The sequence below is a fragment of the Oncorhynchus nerka genome, linkage group LG6 (assembly GCF_034236695.1).
Source record: "Oncorhynchus nerka isolate Pitt River linkage group LG6, Oner_Uvic_2.0, whole genome shotgun sequence".
In the NCBI taxonomy this organism is placed as follows: Eukaryota; Metazoa; Chordata; class Actinopteri; order Salmoniformes; family Salmonidae; genus Oncorhynchus; species Oncorhynchus nerka.
Window position 1 is genome coordinate 27,728,652 of NC_088401.1, and position 20,704 is coordinate 27,749,355.

At 41.3% G+C, this 20,704-nt stretch overlaps 1 protein-coding gene across 2 annotated transcripts; it reads right to left on the reverse strand.

Annotated features, from left to right (window-relative positions):
• Positions 1 to 1,370: 1,370 nt before the first annotated feature.
• On the reverse strand, positions 1,371 to 20,659 carry LOC115130267 (ATP-dependent zinc metalloprotease YME1L1-like). Of its 2 annotated transcripts, none has more exons than XM_029661211.2 (18): positions 20,482 to 20,659; positions 19,456 to 19,590; positions 15,384 to 15,549; positions 14,849 to 14,950; positions 11,075 to 11,181; positions 10,482 to 10,635; positions 9,699 to 9,782; positions 9,128 to 9,301; positions 8,540 to 8,692; positions 8,184 to 8,316; positions 7,997 to 8,059; positions 6,674 to 6,786; positions 6,142 to 6,297; positions 5,584 to 5,735; positions 4,588 to 4,714; positions 3,160 to 3,233; positions 2,189 to 2,275; positions 1,371 to 1,987 (listed from the first exon to the last, which is right to left on the reverse strand). In XM_029661211.2, exons 1-18 carry the CDS (start codon positions 20,512 to 20,514, stop codon positions 1,844 to 1,846), a joined length of 2,157 nt encoding a protein of 718 aa, XP_029517071.1. In that variant the 5' UTR covers positions 20,515 to 20,659; the 3' UTR covers positions 1,371 to 1,843. The 2 variants fall into 2 exon arrangements, with proteins under 2 accessions (XP_029517071.1, XP_029517070.1); XM_029661210.2 differs by having other exon boundaries at positions 9,675 to 9,782.
• Between the last annotated feature and the right edge of the window lie 45 nt (positions 20,660 to 20,704).

Genomic DNA, 20,704 nt, shown 5'->3' on the forward strand with positions numbered 1-20,704 from the left:
GCACTCCACTGCAACATGATAACTGCGGGAGAAAACACCCGAAATTCTGCTTTGTGCTTCGCACCGAGTTGTTTTAGGGAAGTCCAATATTGCCTTTTACTTCGTGCATAACAAACTCTACCTTTAAAGTTAATTTGCACTTGAGCTGAAATCCTGTGTTGACCATGAATGCAAACCTTTAGGAAATTGTGAGGCACATTATGAGCAGCACAGTGCTGCAACAATGCTTTGAAATAATTCCGGCCAGAGACTAAAAGTCAATGTCAAGAAGAACAGCATTATTTTAGAATAACTTTTATTCAACATCCACAAGATCCATTTACAATGATGAGAAAGAGATGAAGTATATCTACCTTACACACACATATATATATATATATACACAGCCCCCTTCACATTTCCTTTACATATTGGGCTCAGAAGAGGGCACGTGGGCCTAAAACAGCTGACGAGGGCAAATCTGGCACACTTTGGGTACATAAATGAAAACTACATAAAGTGAATGCAGATGAATTACTTCACATTCAGAGTCAACCATAGCAGTTCCACAATTCACTGAGGCATCATAAAGTGGTCAGAACACTTACAGCCATTCTGTATTTACATTCTATATGTATATTCAAGTTTGTTTTTTTCTTTTTTAAAGGGACAATCTGTAGTTGCATCAGAACCCAAAACATAAGCGGGTTTAACTCCAATGTTTGTAACCAAAGTACATGTAAACAAACACTATGGGCTCATAACATTGTTTAAACTAGAATGTTGATCAAATGGGATGGTCAGTCCTTGCATCCATAGCTCTATGAATTGGAGCAGTTACACTTCGGCCCCATCCCTCAGCTTTTTACTAAAACAGGGGCAGGGAGGATGCTTTGTTATCGTTTCAACTGCCGATTGTCACTTTAATGATACCACCTACCACAAAACATATGGGTTTTTAATGCCACTAATATTCTGCTCAAAGAAAAGACTATAGGTCTAGTAGGATAAGATCTGCAACTAGTGGTGTAGTGGAGGGTGAACGAAGTTTAGGCACCTTTTTTATTTTGGCCAAGCATATACCCACCTTTTGCGGAAGAATGCATTGGAAGTATAGGGAGCTTCACTTTACTCACTGCGATCAGTTTGCCCACCACTACATCATTGTCTGTGACCAAAAACAACCATTTATTTTCCCTCATAACTTTGATAACATATCAAATGCATGAGGCTTCCATGCCCAAAACTGCTACAGAAAAACCATTGTGCGATGAAGCTGGGAAAGAACTACATCCGTTTGGCCTCTCTTGCTGAGGACTAATTCAGCACTTTCTTGATTGAAACAACTTACACTTTTAAAGGGGGCGAACTTACAATCTCAGACTGAAAGTTGGGGGGCATAAGGACAATATCTATCAAATAAATGGCAACAAAAGGTGGGCATTTTGAGTTTGGGGTGTTAAAAATAATCTATCGACAGGCTTTTATCTCTGTTGACCAAGTTGCCATAAGGGAATGCCTGCCCAACAATGTCTTTGAGGTGTCAAAACCAAGAGGGATAACATAAAATGTGATTGTTAACTAAAACACAAATTCAGTGTGTAATTTACATTGAGAAAGAGAAAATACTACAAAGGCCTCCACTCCATTGCACATCTTCATATAATACATATAATTTGTCCAACAAGGTTTGGGTCAATTCCATTTTAATTCAAGAAGTACACTGAAATCCTAATTCTCGTCAATGCTTTTCATTGAGGACAAAACATGGAATTAGAATTTGGTTAGCTTTCTGAATTAACTAGAATTTAAATGGAATTAAACCCAACTCTGATGTCTAACTGTCTCTGACTTGGCCACAGAGTCATCTAGGGTCCAGGGACTTGCCCTCCAGGACCAGCTTGATCTCTTTGGCATCCAGCGTTTCGTACGTTAGCAGAGCCTCAGCCAGCGTCTTGTGCTCGTCACTGTATGTCTTCAAGAGGTTTTTGGCTCGCTCATACGAGTCCTGAATAATATAGAGAATGATCATTGAATGTGACAGAAAATCTGAGCAGCCTATAAAATATCAATTTTCAAAAGAAAGAGTGAATATTGAAAACAACTTCAGAATGTGGAATGATTATTGGTTGGTAAATACGATCCTTCACTAAATTGGATTTAAAATGTGGTCTTACATGAGTAGTGGGGGGAGGTTGGGGATGCTTACCTTGAGCAGGACCCTCACTTCCTTTTCGATGGCAGCCTGAGTCTCAGGGCTCTGTTTAGTCAGGTCAGCATAGGTCATGACACCAAGCTGAAACAATTGAGTTTAGTCCCAGGTTCGTGGCAAAATAATAATCATAAACGAACATCCTTGACTTTCTTGCACTTGTCTTTTCTGATAGCATCTTTATTGGGGGAAAATGGACTTACTTTGACATGTGGTTGTCTCACTTAGCGGCCTTTAGATGAATGCACTAACTGTAAGTAGCTCTGGATAAGAGCGTCCACAAAATGACTAAAAAGTAAAAACGAACACTTATGCAACAGCTACTCTGTTATGAACAGTGGATAAATAGCGGAGGGCGGCGTGGGTTGCCAGGTCTGTGGCACAGTAAATAAATCCCTAATTTAATGGTTGGCAGAGAAGGTTAAGTATATGATTGGAACAAAAGAGTTAGACGGCTGGAGGAGAGTGATATCAATGACCCGCAAAGATTTACGCTATCGACAAAAAACAAGTCCGTCCCGCTCACGAAATTGATCCCCCTTATGTGCTTCAAAATTAAAATTTGAACCAAGAATTGGGCTGTTTGAGCTGCACATAACCTCAGTAGACCTATGGACTGTGGATACGAGGTGGGTAGTAGATTAAATCTCTCCGTTTTGAGTCGGAACACAGGGCTGAGGAAAGGATTAGGACGAAAGTCTGGAATGTGTGGGCACACACACACCAGCCACATCGCTGAGACCCCTCCAATCATGTGCAAAGCCTGAGAATAGCATTTCTGCACAAAGGCAAATGCTACCTTCTTGGTTTACAGATATGGGCCTTAGGTGAATTGTTGAAAAAGCCTTGTGACACGATATTAAATGCATTATCTAATATGCAGACTACCAGAATAGTTATGAACGATTTGTGTCTTCAATAAATGTCATCAATCCACCATTTTATGCACATGAGGTATAATCCCTTACCTTGTCACTCATTCCAAACCTGGTCACCATCATCTTGGCTATTTTAGTTGCCCCGTCAAAGTCACTTGATGCTCCTGAAAAACAGAGCCACCACAATACAAGAGTAAGGATGAGATAGCACCTTTTTTTTTTTTTTAAATGGTTGAATCATAGAAATATCAATCATGCAAAAGGTATTTTCATAGCAGACTTAGCAATACATTTAAGAACTGCTCTATACTGTAGTTCAGTTGGTAGAGTATAGCGGTTGCAATGCCAGAATAGTGGGTTCAATTCCCGGGACCATCTGTACGTAAAATGTATGCTCGCATGAATTTAACCTTTTAAGTCGACCCTCTACTTTTTTGAACATTCTGTTAAAAATCGCGCAACATTTCAGCGCCCTGCTACTCATGCCAGGAATATAGTATATGCATTTGCTTAGTCTGTGTGGATAGAAAACACTCAGACGTTTATAAAACTGGTTAAATCACTGCTGTGGCTTTACCAGAACGGCATTTACATCGAAAAGCACAGGAAAAACTGATCACTGAAAATGGAAAAATATATCCATGCGCTACTTGAACCCATTGATAAAGGTGAACCACAATTAATTGACTGAGGTTGCAGTACCTACAGCTTCCACACGGTGTCTAGAGTCTTGTCATTTCCCTTCGAGTTTTTTCTTGGTCAAACACATGCAGGGCACCGTATCTCCTCAGGTCTAGGACCGGATATTTTCGTTGAGTTTCTAGCCGGACATTTTTCCAGACGGACAGCTAATGATCTTTACATCGCCTCCTGATGAATTTTATCGCTTATTAACGTTTACTAATACCTAAAGTTGCATTACAAACGTATTTCGAAGTGTTTTGTGAAAGTTTATCGTCGACTTTTTGAATTTAAAAAAATGACGTTACGTTTTGAAACTATGTTTTTTTCGTTTATCACACAGTCTACATATAACGATATCTAGGCTTTATATGGACCGATTTAATCGAAATAAAGACCCAAATAGTGTTTATGGGACATCTAGGAGTACCAACAAAGAAGATGGTGAAAGGTAATGAATGTTTTCTATTTTATTGTGCGGTTTGTGTAACGCCGAAATGCTAATTATTTTGTTTACGTCCCCTGCGGGTCTTTTGGGGTGTTACATGCTATCAGATAATAGCTTCTCATGCTTTCGCCGAAAAGCATTTTAAAAATCTGACTTGTTGCCTGGATTCACAACGAGTGTAGCTTTAATTCGATACCCTGCATGTGTATTTTAATGAACTTTTGAGTTTTAACTAATACTATTAGCATTTAGCGTAGCGCATTTGCATTTCCAGAGCTCTAGTTGGGACGCAAGCGTCCCGAGTAGAAGCAAGAGGTTAAGTAACTTTGGAACAAAGCACCTCCTAAATGGCATATATTAAAGCCTAACCAAACTAGGCTTTTCCTCACCGGTTGTGATGTAATCGTCGCCGAAGATGAGTTCCTCGGCCACGCGGCCGCCCATGCTGACGTCCATCTGGGCCAGGAGCTGAGCACGTGTCTCACTCCATTGGTCATTCTCTGGGAGCATGGACACCTGAACAGACAGATGACAAATTAGTTTGAGAGAGACCATCCATCTTAGGTAAACCATTGCTTAATCGTACTTCTCTGTTCCTCCTGAATTGTTTTAAGGCCGGACACCCCCTGGAGCTAAAAAAAAAGGTCTGCCAAAATTGAAATATTTAACAGAAGCAAACTTATTTGAGTAAGTCCAGGGCAACCGCGGTAAGAGGGGGGCTAAGTCAGTGGTTCCCAAACTGTGCCCCCCACCCATAAATGTATTTTTTTTTAAAGGGAACTCAGTCCAGCTTTAAACTTACTCTTAACAGTTGTAATAGTAGAATGCACAAGGTGCAATTTCACAATTGGGTAGTGCATCATCAGTTCCTCTTGTCGTGTTAGTCACTACATACCATAGAAAGCTATTTATAAACGTGTTTATAACTACTCAGCTTTAAACCTGCAAAATACTCTCCACCAACAAGAGGGGTGTGAAAAGCGTGTGTCATGAACAGCGATTGTGCCCATAGAAACATTCATGGTGTTGGATGTTAATCAATGCTGGAAGGGGGGACCCAAGTGAAAAGGTTTGGGGAGCGGCTGAGCTAAGTAACAGTAGAGGGACAATGCACCTATTCTACAAGGTATTTTCCTGTATAATGGAGCACATTCTGAGATCCCTGTATATAAAAATATGGCTTAGCAATTCGAAACACTTATGAAATTTAACAAATTAACAATCATCATTTTTCTAATGATCTTACATGCATGCTGGTTGTTATTTTGTCAATGGCATCGCTAATCAGAGAAGTCATGTCAATGCAGGTGCAAACATTTCATGAAGACATACCAGGGCTTCAAACACTTTTGGCCAATCAAAATGCAATGCCCAGTCCTACTCACATGTCCGAGAGTGGGTCCACGGGGCATGATGGTGGCCTTGTTAATGGGCATGGCATCTTTTGTATAATACGCCACAATGGCGTGGCCTGACTCATGGTAGGCTGTGATTTGCTTGTTCTTCTTATCGATTTCCACACTCTTGCGCTCAGGACCTTCAGTATACAGAGAAAGGAATTTAGTACATCATTAATAGTTCAAGAGTCCACCTTTAATTAAGTCAAACACTCAACATCACTCACATTACTGAGGTGCAAGTTTACTCCAGCATGTTTAACTGAATTCCAACCAATGAGATAAGACTGCTCCTAATCCTAACAAGCATTAGTTACCAAACTGTAGGTCCTATAAAAGTATGGAACAAACTGAAGCAAAGCCCACCTATCCCTCAGAAAATATCTGTCCTAGAGAACGAGGGGGATCCTGTTCATTGACCTGACATTCTTACTGTCTAGATTAGAATGTCTCTAACGTTAAGTGCTCTCACATGGCAGGGTGTGTGTGTGTTTCTGAATCTGTATTTCTGTGAGTGTGTGACTACGTGCATGTGTGACTACCCACCCATGAGGATCTTGTCCTTGGAGAACTCCAGTTCCTTCATGGTGACCAGGTCCAGGCCATCCACCGCTGCTTTCAGGGCCGCCTGGTTCACAAGGTTCTCCAGCTCCGCCCCAGTGAACCCCACCGTCCCCCTGGCAATGATTTCTGCATTCACGTCTGAATGAACAGAGACAAAAGGAGGCTAATGTCAGTCCAAAACAGTGGGCTCTTTCATGCAGGAATTCAGGGGGGCAGCCGTGACACCAAGTGATTGGAACCTCAATGAGGTTGCTAGGTTTACCATGGCTAAAATACATGAGTCAGTTGATATACTGTCTAAACCAGGGGTTTCAAACCTCTCCTCCGGGAACCCCAGCCACTCCATGTATTTGAACTATTCCACAGCTAGCATACCTGATTGAACTTGTCAACTAATCATCAAGCCCTTCACTAGGTGAGCTAGTTCAGGGCTACAACTAAATTGTCAAACATCTGGGGATCCCCGAAGAGAGGTTTGAAAACCGCTAGTCTAAGCAACCGATTTGAAACCTACTAGGATCCACTTTGATCTTCTGAAGGTACCAGTTGAGGATCTCCGTGCGTCCTTTTACGTCGGGCCGAGGGACGGTCACCTGCATGTCAAACCTCCCCGGTCTTATCAGCGCACTAACAAAAACAGGAGTAATGGGTTAATGATTCCATTGCTGACAGGTTGTATACATTTAGAACAAGGCAACTGCTCCAATCTCAAGTGTGTCAATGTCAAACGCATTCTACAATGAAATGAAAAGCTTCTCTGTCAATTGGGAAAGCTTAAGAAATCTATTCAATCTGTAAAGCTGAAGGGTTACAGATTCCACTCTATAAATTTACAGTAAATTTTCGATTGAGCCGACATGCAACCTTAACCGTGAATGCAGTCTCTGCTAAAGCGGGAATATTGTCTTTAAAATGTAAATCACACTCTAGAACTGAACTTCAGCGATGCGGATTGAATAGAGCCCTAGGAGCTGCTCTATTTTCAACTCCATTCAAAATGGGTTTGTTCCATTTACACCGCTTTTTTCCGGTCCCATGACCAGCTCTCAAGGAGAGAACTTTGTGGAGGATCATGGCCAAAGGCAGCATCTGATCTCTGGGCACATGGGAAGTGTAGTTCCCACTGTGCAATTTGCTTCAGTTAAAGGGGTAAATAGTAGTTGCTACATCCATTTTCGGACACATTAATTTAACGTATCCACTGATTTTTGAAGAATATAACTTATGCCGCTTAGTTCAACTGTTGTACCCCATCAGAAAGCAAAATATAAGCTTGCTGGGGAGAACGCTTTGTTATCGTTTCAACTGCTGATTGCCGCTTTAAAGAGATACTTCAGGACTTTTCCAATGAAGCCCTTTATCTACTTCCCCAGAGTTTGAAGAAATCGTGGATACCATTTTGATGTCTCACTGTGCACTTTGAAGGAAGTTTCTAGCTAGTTTTAGCGCAATTCCTAACTAGCATTAGCACAATGACCGGAAGTCTATAGTAACTGTTAGCATTGGCTCGCAAAACTACCTCCAACTTCCTTCAGACTGGATGCAGACATAAAAATGGTATCCATGCGTTCATCTGACTGGGGAAGTAGATAAAGGGCTTGATTGCCAAAATCCCAAAGTATCCCTTTAAGCACCAGCCTTATTCCCATGTGACCCACATTTCATGTGTGGTTTTGCATCTCTGAGCTTCTGAAATCCAGCAGTGTAAAAGCGACCCGTTGAACCATTAAGACTTGGCGGCCAGCCAGTCAGCTAGCCAGATCCTGACAAAGGGACCAAGTCGACTGGCTGGTGAAAAGCCCATAGAAACACCAGTTACTACACACTGTAAACATACTTATCCAAAGCCTCTGCAAAGTTTGTAGCGCCAATAACGATGACCCCTTCATTTGGTTTGAACCTGTAAAATATCAACACATTGAATTACGACAATGCAAGCCTTGTGATTAGCAACAGGGAAACTTAAGTCCAGCTTAATTTATCAAATTCGCCGATGCAACATATATATTCAGAATTTTTCTTACCCATCCATCTCTGCCAGTAGCTGGTTGATGGTCTGTCTGGAGTAGGGGTGCATTGGTGACTCAATCCGCTTTCCCCCCACACTGTCAAGCTCATCAATGAAGATAACACAAGGTGCATTGGCTTTTGCCTCTTCTGCAGACCAAACAGAGGGAAAGAGATTTAGGAGGTGTCTTGATAGCTTCCTTTGCTCAATTCTTCTCGTTCGTGGACACTGATCAGAAAGGACTTGATAGGTGAAAGTCATGTAGTGGAAACCTCTCAAGTCCTTTCACCAATCAGCTATCATCAAGAGTGACAGGGTGTAGGATGGTCAGTCAGTGAACTGACACGGCTTTTCATCTTTCCTGGGACTTACTGAAGAGGTTCCTGATGCGGCTAGCTCCAACACCAACAAACATTTCATCAAATTCAGATCCCGAGGCATAGAAGAAGGGGACGTCGGCCTCCCCGGCTACAGCCCGAGCCAGGAGTGTCTTCCCTGTGCCCGGGGGGCCGATCAGGAGGATGCCTGACAGAACGAGAGAGACCACAAATGAGCGCAACATGGATACATTGAAGGAATGAAGCAATGGGTAAAGGGAAGACCCCTACAGATACCGACAGATCGGGGTGCAAGAAATAAGTAGAAGGAAAGAAGCTTGTGTGAGCTGGCGCTGGATCCTGTTTCTGTATTGTGAGGCAGCTTGATGTACAAGTACACCCCCTGGACAGGACGCTAGTCTATCGCAAGGCCTTACCCTAAAACAGATCTCCTTAATGCTGAGTGCCAAGCAGAGACGCACCAGGTCCCATTTTTATTGTCTTTGGTAAGAGCTGCTGTCTTTGTTTTGTTCTTGGCCTCAGCCGGGGATCGAACTCCCAACATTACAATCTTACAGCAGACACTAACCTCAAGGCAATAGGATATTCTAAACATTTACAGAAAGACAGACCAACAGACTACCTTTAGGCAGCTTTCCTCCCAGCACAGTGAACTTCTGGGGGTTCCTGAGGAACTCGACCACGTCCTGCAGTTCGTTCTTGGCCTCCTCCGCCCCCTTGACGTGCTCAAACGTCACACTCTTCACCTGGACTGGGTCCACTTGCGAGTCCAGGCCTGATGTGGTGCGGAACCTCACTGTACAGGACAGACCCACAGCAACTCAGTCAGACCAATGACAACACCTGGGAATCTCTATTCATCATGGAAACTATGCTAGACTAAAATATGCCATGACCTATTGTTTTTGCTCATACCACTTTCATCTTCCATACAAATGAATTGAAATAACCATTTACTATTCAATCATTCATTGTTTAATGACCAAAGGTTACATTTCTGCTAAATAGTCCAGCTAATTCCAGACAGCTGACTGATAATTAAAAATATATTTTTCAGCATGATGAGGCAAACAGCAGCACTTACAACTATTGCTCTTGATGAAGAAGCACAACACAAAAATCACAATAGGGTGATTCATGCAAGCGTAGGAATTGAATTGAAAACAAACCAGCATCAGAAAAGGAGCCTTTACCCGAGAGAAACGGGGTTCTTGACAGGCCGTAGATTCCCACGAGGAGGAGGACCAATAGAATCAGCCTGGTCCTCCTTAGTGAGTCTGTCAATGGAAGATAGAAATATATAAATGGGATACTTCCAAGTGATATAGTTCAACTCCGCAGTGCCACCTTGTGATCACTTAGTGGAACTGCTAGTAATGACCATGGGCTTAGTGCTTCACTGTAACTGGCAGTCATGATTGACAAATCTGCTAGGAGCAAAGGTATGGTTCAAATTAGCGGTCTACACTTTAAAATATTTCTCAATGATGACTAACATTTCATTTAAAAAGGGTCAATCTACATCACATGTTTTACTTTGAAAAGAATCATATTTACCTATTAATTCTTGAAGAATATAACTTACAAATGCCTCATGAGCTTTAGTTCAACTGCCGTACGCCATCAAAACGCAACATATAAGATGGTTTAATTCCATTGTTTACAAACAATAATTGTAAAACATGTATAGCCTCAAAACATAGTCAAAACTATAATGTTGATGTCATGGATGGTCAATCATTGCTTCTTTAGTATATGAATTTGAGTGGTTACATTTCTCCAGCCCCATCACGCAGCTGTTTACCAAAAACAGTGGCGGGGTGTCTGCTTTGTTATTGTTTCAACTTTGCCCCTTTTATAAAAAATACATTTAAATTTAAAAAACTTCCTGTTAGTCACTCTAGGAAGGGCATAATGCTGAGAGACTAAGAAGTAAATGTATTTATGTGATGTATGAAGAGAGTTGTGTGACATGCCTTGTGTCCTCTGAGTGAAGGCCTGGGACTTCATGAAACCCTCTGTGAAGCCAGACTTGAAAGCATCTTGTTGGTCACCTGGCAGGTTCTTCAACTTTACCACTTGGTCTAGACTCTCTGCTTCTGGGGCCTTGTCTGGTCTCAGGAGGAGGCCCTGTGACAGTGTGTGTATTGTGAGAGAGTGGGAAAGAGAGCATAATGTATGCGTGTCAGCAGGTTAGTATGCGAGAGAAGGGGGGGGGGTTGAATATGAAACAATGGGATTAATGGTCACAAGACATAAAAATTGGTCTTTCCACGTGAGGGAGCGCAGTTAAAAAATAAAATAGAAAGTGTAAAATTGTCCTCTACACCATAAAGAACAAGGACAACTGCCACAGAGAGAGTGGGTTTTGCCCCTAACTCTAAAACGATGTTAGAATTGTATAACATATCCCAGTAAAGTCCATCTTCACTTTGCAGGGAAACAAACATTTAGTGTGTTCGGTAAAATTGAAGACAACCGAACAGATACAGTGGGTTCATGTCAAACTCTGCCCAAGAGGACATTTGGAGAGTGGATGTGTGACTTATGTAGTGTAACACTGGCTGACCTTCATGAAGGTTGTGGTGTACCCCTCTGGTTCCGCCGGCCCCACGTAACCAGACTGCACACGTCTGCTCTTCCTCAGAGTCTTGAAGCCTCGGTTCTGGACCCTTACTGAGTGAGAGAGACCAAACAAAATTCATTTCACTATGGTGTGTCACAGGGGGGAAAATATCACTTTTTGAAGGGGGGATTTCACTTCAGGACCAATGGAATGCTATAAAATGTGGAAACTACCCCCACCCAAGACACCCAGCATTGCAAAACAAACAACGCGAGGTAGGTCAGGATCATGGAATGTGGTTTGTCCCAGAACATCTAGTGTAGAGCCCTGTGTTTTGCGCAAATAAAGTGGTAATCCTAACTGGCCTAAAACAGGGAATTTTTACTAGGATTAAAATGTCAGGAATTGTGAAAAGTTTACATGTAGTAAGCTAAGGTGTATGTAAAATTCCAACTTCTACTGTATGTATGTATGTAAAAAATATGTTGGATTAGAAATTAAGATAATTACATTGATGGAAGCACCAATTTGCAATATTAAAGCTGATCCACCCCTTAAAATATATATTTTTAAAAACGGTTAACACTACTACACTGCCATATTATTTAAGTGTTAACGTGATGCAGCCTAGACTCCCAGTGCAGACTAGTGGAGTAGGCACTAGACAACGACCTATAATCAGCTAAGCCGATATTGGCCTTTTCTAGTCCCTTCACATAGGAAAACTGCTGCAATGCCAGCCGCCACTGTACAATGTGGAGGAATGTCTAGCTGGGAAAATCAGCAGCAAGCTAGCTCATTCTTCAACAGAAAGGTACAGTATTGAGAAAGAAATGAATTTACACCGTGACCAATTTGTTGCAAATATTAGTTTAGTTTCATTCACTAATAATGCTTGCAATAAGCTAGCTAAGCAGATAGCTATGTCACCGGTTAGCAAAAATTACAATAACTAACCCTTTCATCTGTGGTTTTAGCTAGCTAGCTAGCTATGTTAGCTACTATGCTAGCTAGCCAAGATATCAGATGGCAACAAGCCATCTGACTTGCGGTGTAACGTTAGCTATTTGCTGGTGTGCTTATCTGAACTAGAGGTCGGCCGATTAATCGGAATGGCCGATTAATTAGGGCCGATTTCAAGTTTTCAGAACAATCGATTTCCGATTATTTTTTAAATTCAATGTTTTTACTTTTTTGTATACCTTTTATTTAACTAGGCAAGTCAGTTAAGAACACATTCTTATTTTCAATGACTGCCTAGGAACTGTGGGTTAACTGCCTTGTTCAGGGGCAGAACGACATATTTTCACCTTGTCAGCTCAGGGGTTCCAATCTTGCAACCGCACAGTTAACAAGTCCAACGCTCTAACCATTGCACTCCACGAGTAATCTGCCTGTTACGCGAATGCAGTAGAAGCCAAGGTAAATTGCTAGCTAGCATTAAACTTATCTTGGAAAACAATCATTCATAATCACTAGTTATAACTACTAATCGGGTTTAGCAGGCAATATTAACCAGGTGAAATTGTGTCATTTCTCTTGCGTTCATTGCACGCAGAGTCATGGTATATGCAAGTTTGGGCTGCCTGGCTCATTCCGAACTAATTTGCCAGAATTTTACATAATTATGACTTACATTGAAGGTTGTGCAATGTAACAAGAATATTTAGACTTAGGGATGCCACCCGTTAGATAAAATACCGAACGGTTCCGTATTTCACTGAAATAATAAACTTTTTGTTTTCGAAACGATAGTTTCCGGATTTGATCATATTAATGACCAAAGGCTCGTATTTCTGTGTGTTATTATGTTATAATTAAGTCTGATTTGATAGAGCAGTCTGAGCAGCAGCAGGCCCGTAATCATTCATTCAAACAGCACTTCCGTGCATTTTGCCAGCAGCTCTTCGCAAGCACAGCGCTGTTTATGACTTCAAGCCTATCAGCCTAATGGCTGGTGTAACCAATGTGAAATGGCTAGCTAGTTAGCTGGGTGTGTGCTAATACTGTTTCAAACGTCACTCGCTTTTAGATTTGGAGTAGTTATTCCCCTTGCGCTGCAAGGGCCGAGGCTTTTGTGGAGCGATGCTTCGAGTGTGGCTGTTGTCAATGTGTTCCTGGTTCGAGCCCAGGTAGGGGCGAGGAGGGGGACCGGAAGCTATACTGTTACACTGGCAATACTATAGTGCCTATAAGAACATCCAATAGTCAAAGATATATGAAATACAAATGGTAGAGAGAGACATAGTCCTATAAATACTATATTAACTACAACCTAAAACCTCTTACCTTGGAATATTGAAGTCTCATGTTAAAAGGAACCACCAACTTTCATATGTTCTCATGTTCTGAGCAAGGAACTTAAACGTTAGCATTTTTACATGGCACATATTGCACTTTTACTTCTCCAACACTTTGTTTTTGCATTATTTAAACCAAATTCAACATGTTTCATTATTTATTTGAGGCTAAATGGATTTTTATTGATGTATTATATTAAGTCAAAATAAGTGTTCATTCAGTATTATTGTAATTGTCATTATTACAACAAAAAAAAGAAAGAAATTGGCTGATTAATCGGTATGGGCTTTTTTGGTCCTCCAATAATCGGTATCGGCGTTGAAAAATCATAATCGGTCGACCTCTAATCCGAACAGCTGCAATCATATCCTTAAATTGACCGTTTATAGTCAGATTACAGGTGTGACATGCTGGTGTGATGCTTCTACAGAAATGTTGATCAGTAGGCTAATACAAGTCCCAAATGGAAGGGAAACAGATTGTGGTGCTACAGATGACAAGACTCCACTGATCAGCCAAAACAAGCTCAATAACTCAATGCATGCAGACACTCCTATTGAATATGCATTCACCTGTAAGAAGGCCTATGCCGTCTTAATTTACAGTTTATCAAGAGATTTACCATTCAAATAACAATGACGTATACTGAACAGAAATATAAACGCAACTTGTAAAGTGTTGTACCCAAGTTTCATGAGCTGAAATAAAATATCCCAGAAATGTTCCATATGCACATAAAGCTTATTTCTCTAAAATGTTGTGCACAAATGTATTTACAGCCCTGTTAGTGAGCCTCTCTCCTTTGCCAAGAATCCAGCCACCTGTCAAGTGTGGCATATCAAGAAGCTGATTAAACAGCATGAAATAAAAAGCCACTAAAATGTGTAGTTTTGTCACAACACAAGGCCACAGATCTCTCGAGTTTGCGGGAGCGTGCAATTGGCATGCTGACTGCAGGAACGTCCAATAACTATTGCCAGATAACTTAATGTTAATTTCTCTACCATAAGCTGCCTCCAATGTTATTTTAGAGAATTTGGCAGCACGTTCAACCAGCCTCAGACCATGTCTAACGACGCCAGCCCAGGACCTCCACAGCTTCTTCACCTGCGGTGAAACTGAAGAGTATTTCTATCTGTAATAAAAGCCTTTTTGTGGGGGAAAACTCATTCTGATTGGCTGGGCCTGGCTCCCAGTGGGTGGGCCTATGTCCTACCATGCCCACCCATGGCTGCACCCCTTGCCCAGTCATGTAAAATCCATAGATTACGGCCTATTTTATTTATTTCAATTGCCCAATTCCTCCTATTAACTAAATCAGTAAAATATTTAAAATGTGTGCATTTTGCTTATATATTTTTATTCAGTATTGTTAGATTGGTAAAAACTAAGTCAAATGTATAGTTTGATTTGAAAATTCCCATGAGGGTTTCTGGGTCCATTCCACAGATGAGGACCCCAGTATTGGTTCCTTACCAGGCCAGTACTGGAGCTCTGAACAGACGACTTGTAGAGGACTCTGGTTTGGTCTGTGGAACATAGGCAATCCAAAAACACCCAACTTTGTGTTTGACAACCCTATGGAAATGAATACAAAAAGGTCAACATAAGATTACCACAAATACACAAGTGTTAATGACTGCTTGTGATAATATTACTGCAAATATACCACCATTCCTGATACACAAAGGAAACTGCCGAGAGTGAAAACACAGCAGTGTTGCAGTCCTTGACACAAACCACTATGTCTGGCACCTACTACCACACCACGTTCAAAGGCACTTACATTTTTGTCTTGCCCATTCACCCTCTGAATGGCACACACATAATCCATGTCTCAATTGTCTCAGGGTTTAACAATCCTTCTTTAAGCTGATTATCTACACTGATTGGATTTAACAAGTGACATCAATAAGGGATCATAGCTTTCACCTGGTCAGTTGTCATGGATAGAGCAGGTGTTCTTAATCTTTTGTATACTCAGTGTACACCCAACCACAAACCTCCTCACCATGTTTGTTGTGGAAGAAAGACTCTGCGGAGACATGGGACGTCCTCCATCTTGAGGTTGCTGGGCCGTCCTCCGAGCCCAGTGAGGGCAGTAACCTGTTCAGCAGCTCATCCAACTGTCCCACCCTCAGGTCTGATAGACCCAGGTCCCGCAGGTTCACAGCGGGCTGTGGGGACAGGAAGTCAGTGTGAAGTACACAACTGTAATAATGACCTAGCGTTAGCTAGCCTGGTCCCTGATCTGTTATTGGTGTGTGCATAGCCAACTCACGACCACAGGGGTTAACTTTTGCAACCCGTACGTACCCTGGCTTACTGTTCCCTCATTTAATAGTAATTGGAATTTAAAGGGAGTGGTCAAAGGTAGCCATTTGGTAGATAATTTGGTCTGATGGCAATCCAGTACAGTATGATAGAATATAGTAAAAAGATGGTTATAGAATAAAGTTATGAGATCAAGGCTAAGTTGAACCCTTTGAACTGAAATGGGGCTACTTGACCAATTTCCTAAGAGGCTGAAATAGCACGTATGTTGGCACTCATCCAAGTGAAACACAAGATAGGTCCCCAGCATTGAGTACTATGTTATGTATAAGCCCTTGATCATGACTCAGGTTCATTACATTACACATAAGAGTCATTGGACAAAGGCATCTTCTGTACAGGGGAGTTTTGTTAAGAGCCCCAATGCTCAATTTGAACATTAACACGTGTCACTTTCGGAATGGTTTTGGAAGCATATATTAGCGAGAAATCATACATTTAAATTGATACACACCTTGATAGGGTTAGTGTTCCGACACTGCCATAATCTCCATGTTACAGCGCTTGTTTATTGAAAACAGACAAGAAGACCTGTGCTAATTAGTCATCTAGCATGCTCCGAACACCTGTGTGTAAGCATAACACGGGCAGTGTAGCAGAAATGTAGTTGTCAGATGGAAGCACCCATAGCTGTATGGATCTGTGCAAAACTGCTACAGTAAGGGTATATTTTTTATTTTAAGGATTCTTTTCTACCTGAAGAAAGATAAGGGCCATATGCTTTAAAAAGCCACATCGCAAGTGATGACTACTGACGTTTCTAAACGTTTTAACAAAGAAACGGGATTGTAGATCACGTGAGCTAGTTGTGGGCGAAGCTAATGGCTGAAACTGTAGGGAGTGGGCAGAATGCCGCCTCGAGTTTGAGAGTTCGTTACGTATATGTTGTTCCATGCTATTAATATACAAGGTCGTTGTCTAGCAGTGATGTGGGAGTGTCGCCACCTATGTAAGCCAGGCTAAGAAATGATGTGCTGCTGCATTTGTAAGGGACTTTCCTCAGGCCGAGTTACAACAGATAATGAAAGTTCTCTTGTACGAGCCCAAACATCTGCAAATATGTTTGACTCTAGTGGCCATGATGATCTGTAGCCAAATGACGAGGAAAAATAACACGAACACATTGGAGTGCTGTGAGTGAGATATCTGCAATGAAGCTGTAACTTATCACCAGTGGCCAAGTATCATGATATTGATACGTTTAGTGAAAGTCACACATTATATCTTTAACCTCAACATAGACACGTGTTCGCTTGCGGAGCTATGCCAAGCCCGTAAGATCTGGTGGCACTATACACACACCATGGGCGTATTCATTACCCATTCTGTTGCAAAACGTTTAATTTTAAAGGAAGCAAACAGAACAAAATGGGGAGGAACCTACCTGAATTTGTCCCATAGAAACTGTTTTTTAGACTAATGATGCATGTTACACGTTAGTCAGTCCAAAGTCAAACTGGGGCTCCTGAGGATAGTGTATGGGGTTTGGGCTAGTTGTGTAGCTAAGCTGCTTTCATGCAAGCTACAGCGCAAAGGTTGACACAGCTTGTTTAAATTGAGAGGCTTCTCCAGTCAGAGGGAGAACTGCAACAGTGTTTCACCAGAAATAGGCAGAGGGTATAACAAGAGGAATCCCTTATAACTGTTTACCACCAAGTAGGCTTATTTTATGGGCACGACTAAGGGGACTTTTCTAAACAGCATCCTATTGATAGCCTGACTAGCCAAAATCTATGACTGGCCCTTACCTTAAGCTTAACCAAACCCCTAACCTTAATCCTAACCTAATTTTAATTGGAAAATAAAATATTGCAGACCTGCCAACCCTGTCCAACTTTTTAGAGTACCAGATGCACGCGGCAAATTGGAGATTCAACTCGCGCGCAGCACATGCCGAATCGGGGATCCCTTTTGCCACTGCACGCTCATGCACGCACTGTTTGTGAGTCTGAATGCAATTAAAGAAATGCACCAAATCAAGTCCATAAAAGGTTTGAATACTTTGACGGCTTTCCATTTACACATATGGTAAAAGTCACTAACAAGATCTAATTAGAAACACAGAAAGGGCCTTTATTCTTGGAGTTTATTAAAACATTTATTAAACAAATAATAATGGGGCGGCAGGTAGCCTAGTGGTTAGAGCGTTGAGCAGGTAACCGAAAGGTTTCTAGATCGAATCCCCGAGCTGAAAAGATAAAAATCTGTCCTTCCGCCCCTAAACAAGGCAGTTAACCCACTTAACTGCCTTGTTCTTAACTGACTTGCCTAGTTAAATAACAATGAAAAAAAATAAAACAAGGTATTTGTTTAGGTACAAAATGTACAAACGTCTTATCCACAAAAAAAAAACATGTCACTGATATGATAAGAACAAATGTTTGAAGCACAGCATCAGTATCAAAAAAACATGCTATCCATAATACGAACGAAAAAGCTATGATAGGAAGCAGTGGGTGAGAACAAATCTTCTGGAGACCTTCAAAATGTTCAGGAAATCATTTCCTAAACAGATTTGCCTGGTAGCTAGCAGATTTAACCTTACACAGCAGGTCATCTGGGTAGACTTCTCTGTGGCAAACAGTTCCTCTGACAGCTTTACAGACTGGCTGCAATAACAAGGACTTGCTAAATTATCTGCTCATTTTGTTATTGCATGGGACCTATGCTTACTTGTTTTTCATGAGCATATGTGCTTAGACAAACCTCTCAAACAGTGCCAATCACTAAGGCCAGCTCACAAGTAATTGTTTTTTTTAGACACAGATCCGAATCAACACAAAGCAAAACCATTTTGAAAACAAAAACAAATGGTCGCATCGAGAGACTGCAAACTGGCTACACAAAGCGTAAGTAGGCTACTGCAAAGCGAATCTGAACGCTGTTCGCTAGAAGAGTCCGCTATTACTGCCTATGTGAAAGGCGCCTATTGTATTTCTTTGCAGTGCATAGATCATTTCAGATTTTCAAAATTGATAAAATCTGAAGTCTAGTTCAAAGGTATTTTAGAAGCATTGCCTCTAAAGCTAATACCGGACACTCATTCATTCTTCATCGTGCAGTCTTCTAAAATCCCAACTCCATTTAATGACAAGATGTTCATATTTCTTTTTTATTATACTTTTGTAATGTTTTCTTGTGACGTCGATCATAATTACAGTTACAGTCTATCAGGTTGCGTGATCCTCGTAATGTTATGTGGAAAATACAACTAATGGGACGCAGAATTAAATGTACATCACACTCGCACAAATGTATTTGCATTTAATTTCTTTCACTAGCAAATGAGAGTGAACTGCTGGCACTTTAGAGCCCACTGAATGTCCATCTTATGTTCGCTAACATTAGCTTGAAACAATTAGAGTTTACCTTTCCACAACACATGGAGTCGAAATGGGATTTGTCCATGTGTTAACGTACAGCTGACAGTCGGCAAACTCAGCATCACAACAAACAGACACGGGGTAGCTATGACGAATAATGATGTATTAATCTCCCATGTCCATTTACACAAACTCCGTACATGTCTGTGTGTTGCAGCTCGAGAATCGGGATGCTAGATTTAATCAGGGGATACATTTTTTATTAAAATGTAAAAAAATATATATGTATATTTTAAAAAACAGGCCCGTTTCATTTCTGCGTACTTTTAACTCGGATCTCGTACATGGACAGAGAATTGCGTAGTTAGTACGCAAAATGCGTGCATGTTGGCAGGTCCGGAAGTCAGCCAAGTCCCCTTAGTTTACCTCTGTGAGCAGCGGGTCCTGCTCTGGTGTGACATCTTTTTGCAGACCCTGGACAGAAGCTGTTGCCTTGGAGCTGGCTGAATTCTTCAGGGAATGAAGGGCATTGATGAGTTGGCCAATGAGTTGACTTGTTACCTAGGAGACAGACCAGAGAGATGGAGACATTGGAAATTCATGAGACATACATGACTTGTGTTGGCATATTGTTCTGATAAACAACAGTACTGGTGTGGATAACTGTCAAGTTGTAGGCTATGCATCTACATACTACTAGTCAGTAGCTTCCCTTTAAAGTTAACCAACTGACCTGTTTTGACATCTGGGGATATTCATTTATACTATGTTAAACATTTTCTACATTCTCATGCAATTGACAGAGTGGTCGGTTATGACATCAGTATTGTCATTCACAGGAAGGTGCAAATCAAGCTATGCTGTTACCGCAATAGCTGGATTACGCCATTGATTGATATTATACTATGGTATAACCAAATAACGTTTGTCAGCTAGTTGGCTAACTAGTTAACCTAACGTATATTACAAGCTAACGTTAGTTAACTAAATACTGTAGCTTAAAATAAAATAGCTAACGTTAGCTAGCTGGCCAATTTAACTTCGTCGTTACTAGACTCACTACGCTAATTGGTAACTACGTTAACTGGCTAATTGGCTAGCTACGAAGTGCTGAAGTTGGTGGCTAACTAGATAACCGTCTGGTGCGGTGGACCAGCAGGTGACAGCTAGCTAATGCTAACTTGTACCTCATTGTTACCATTATAGCCTGGTCCACCAGGCTAGCTAGCTAAATAAGCTTGATAAGATAACTAGACATTTATACTTACGGCTAGCTAACTTAAATATATCACTTTAACAGCTAACTGCATGTGTTGTCGCTTATATCTAGATCATTTAGTTAGCTGCTAGCACTTTCAAGCAGCTAGCTAACGTAGCTAGGTTACATCAGTCAGCTAACTTTAACAGTAGCTAACTATGATAGCTAATCACTGTGAGTGTCAACTGCTTTACCTGTGGCTGGAACGTCGTCGAGAAAGAAAACATTATCACAGCAACTTGAGGGTTGGTATGTGAAGACAGACCCTCAATGTTACTGAATATACCAACTCCTCCTGGGCACTGTCCTTTTTTTCTCTCCTGTGACTCAACTAGGTACTTTCTGATGAAAATGGCTTCTCAAAGGTCAACAACGTTAAGTGACGCACGTCTGTAAGAAATTACTACCGGTTGGAAC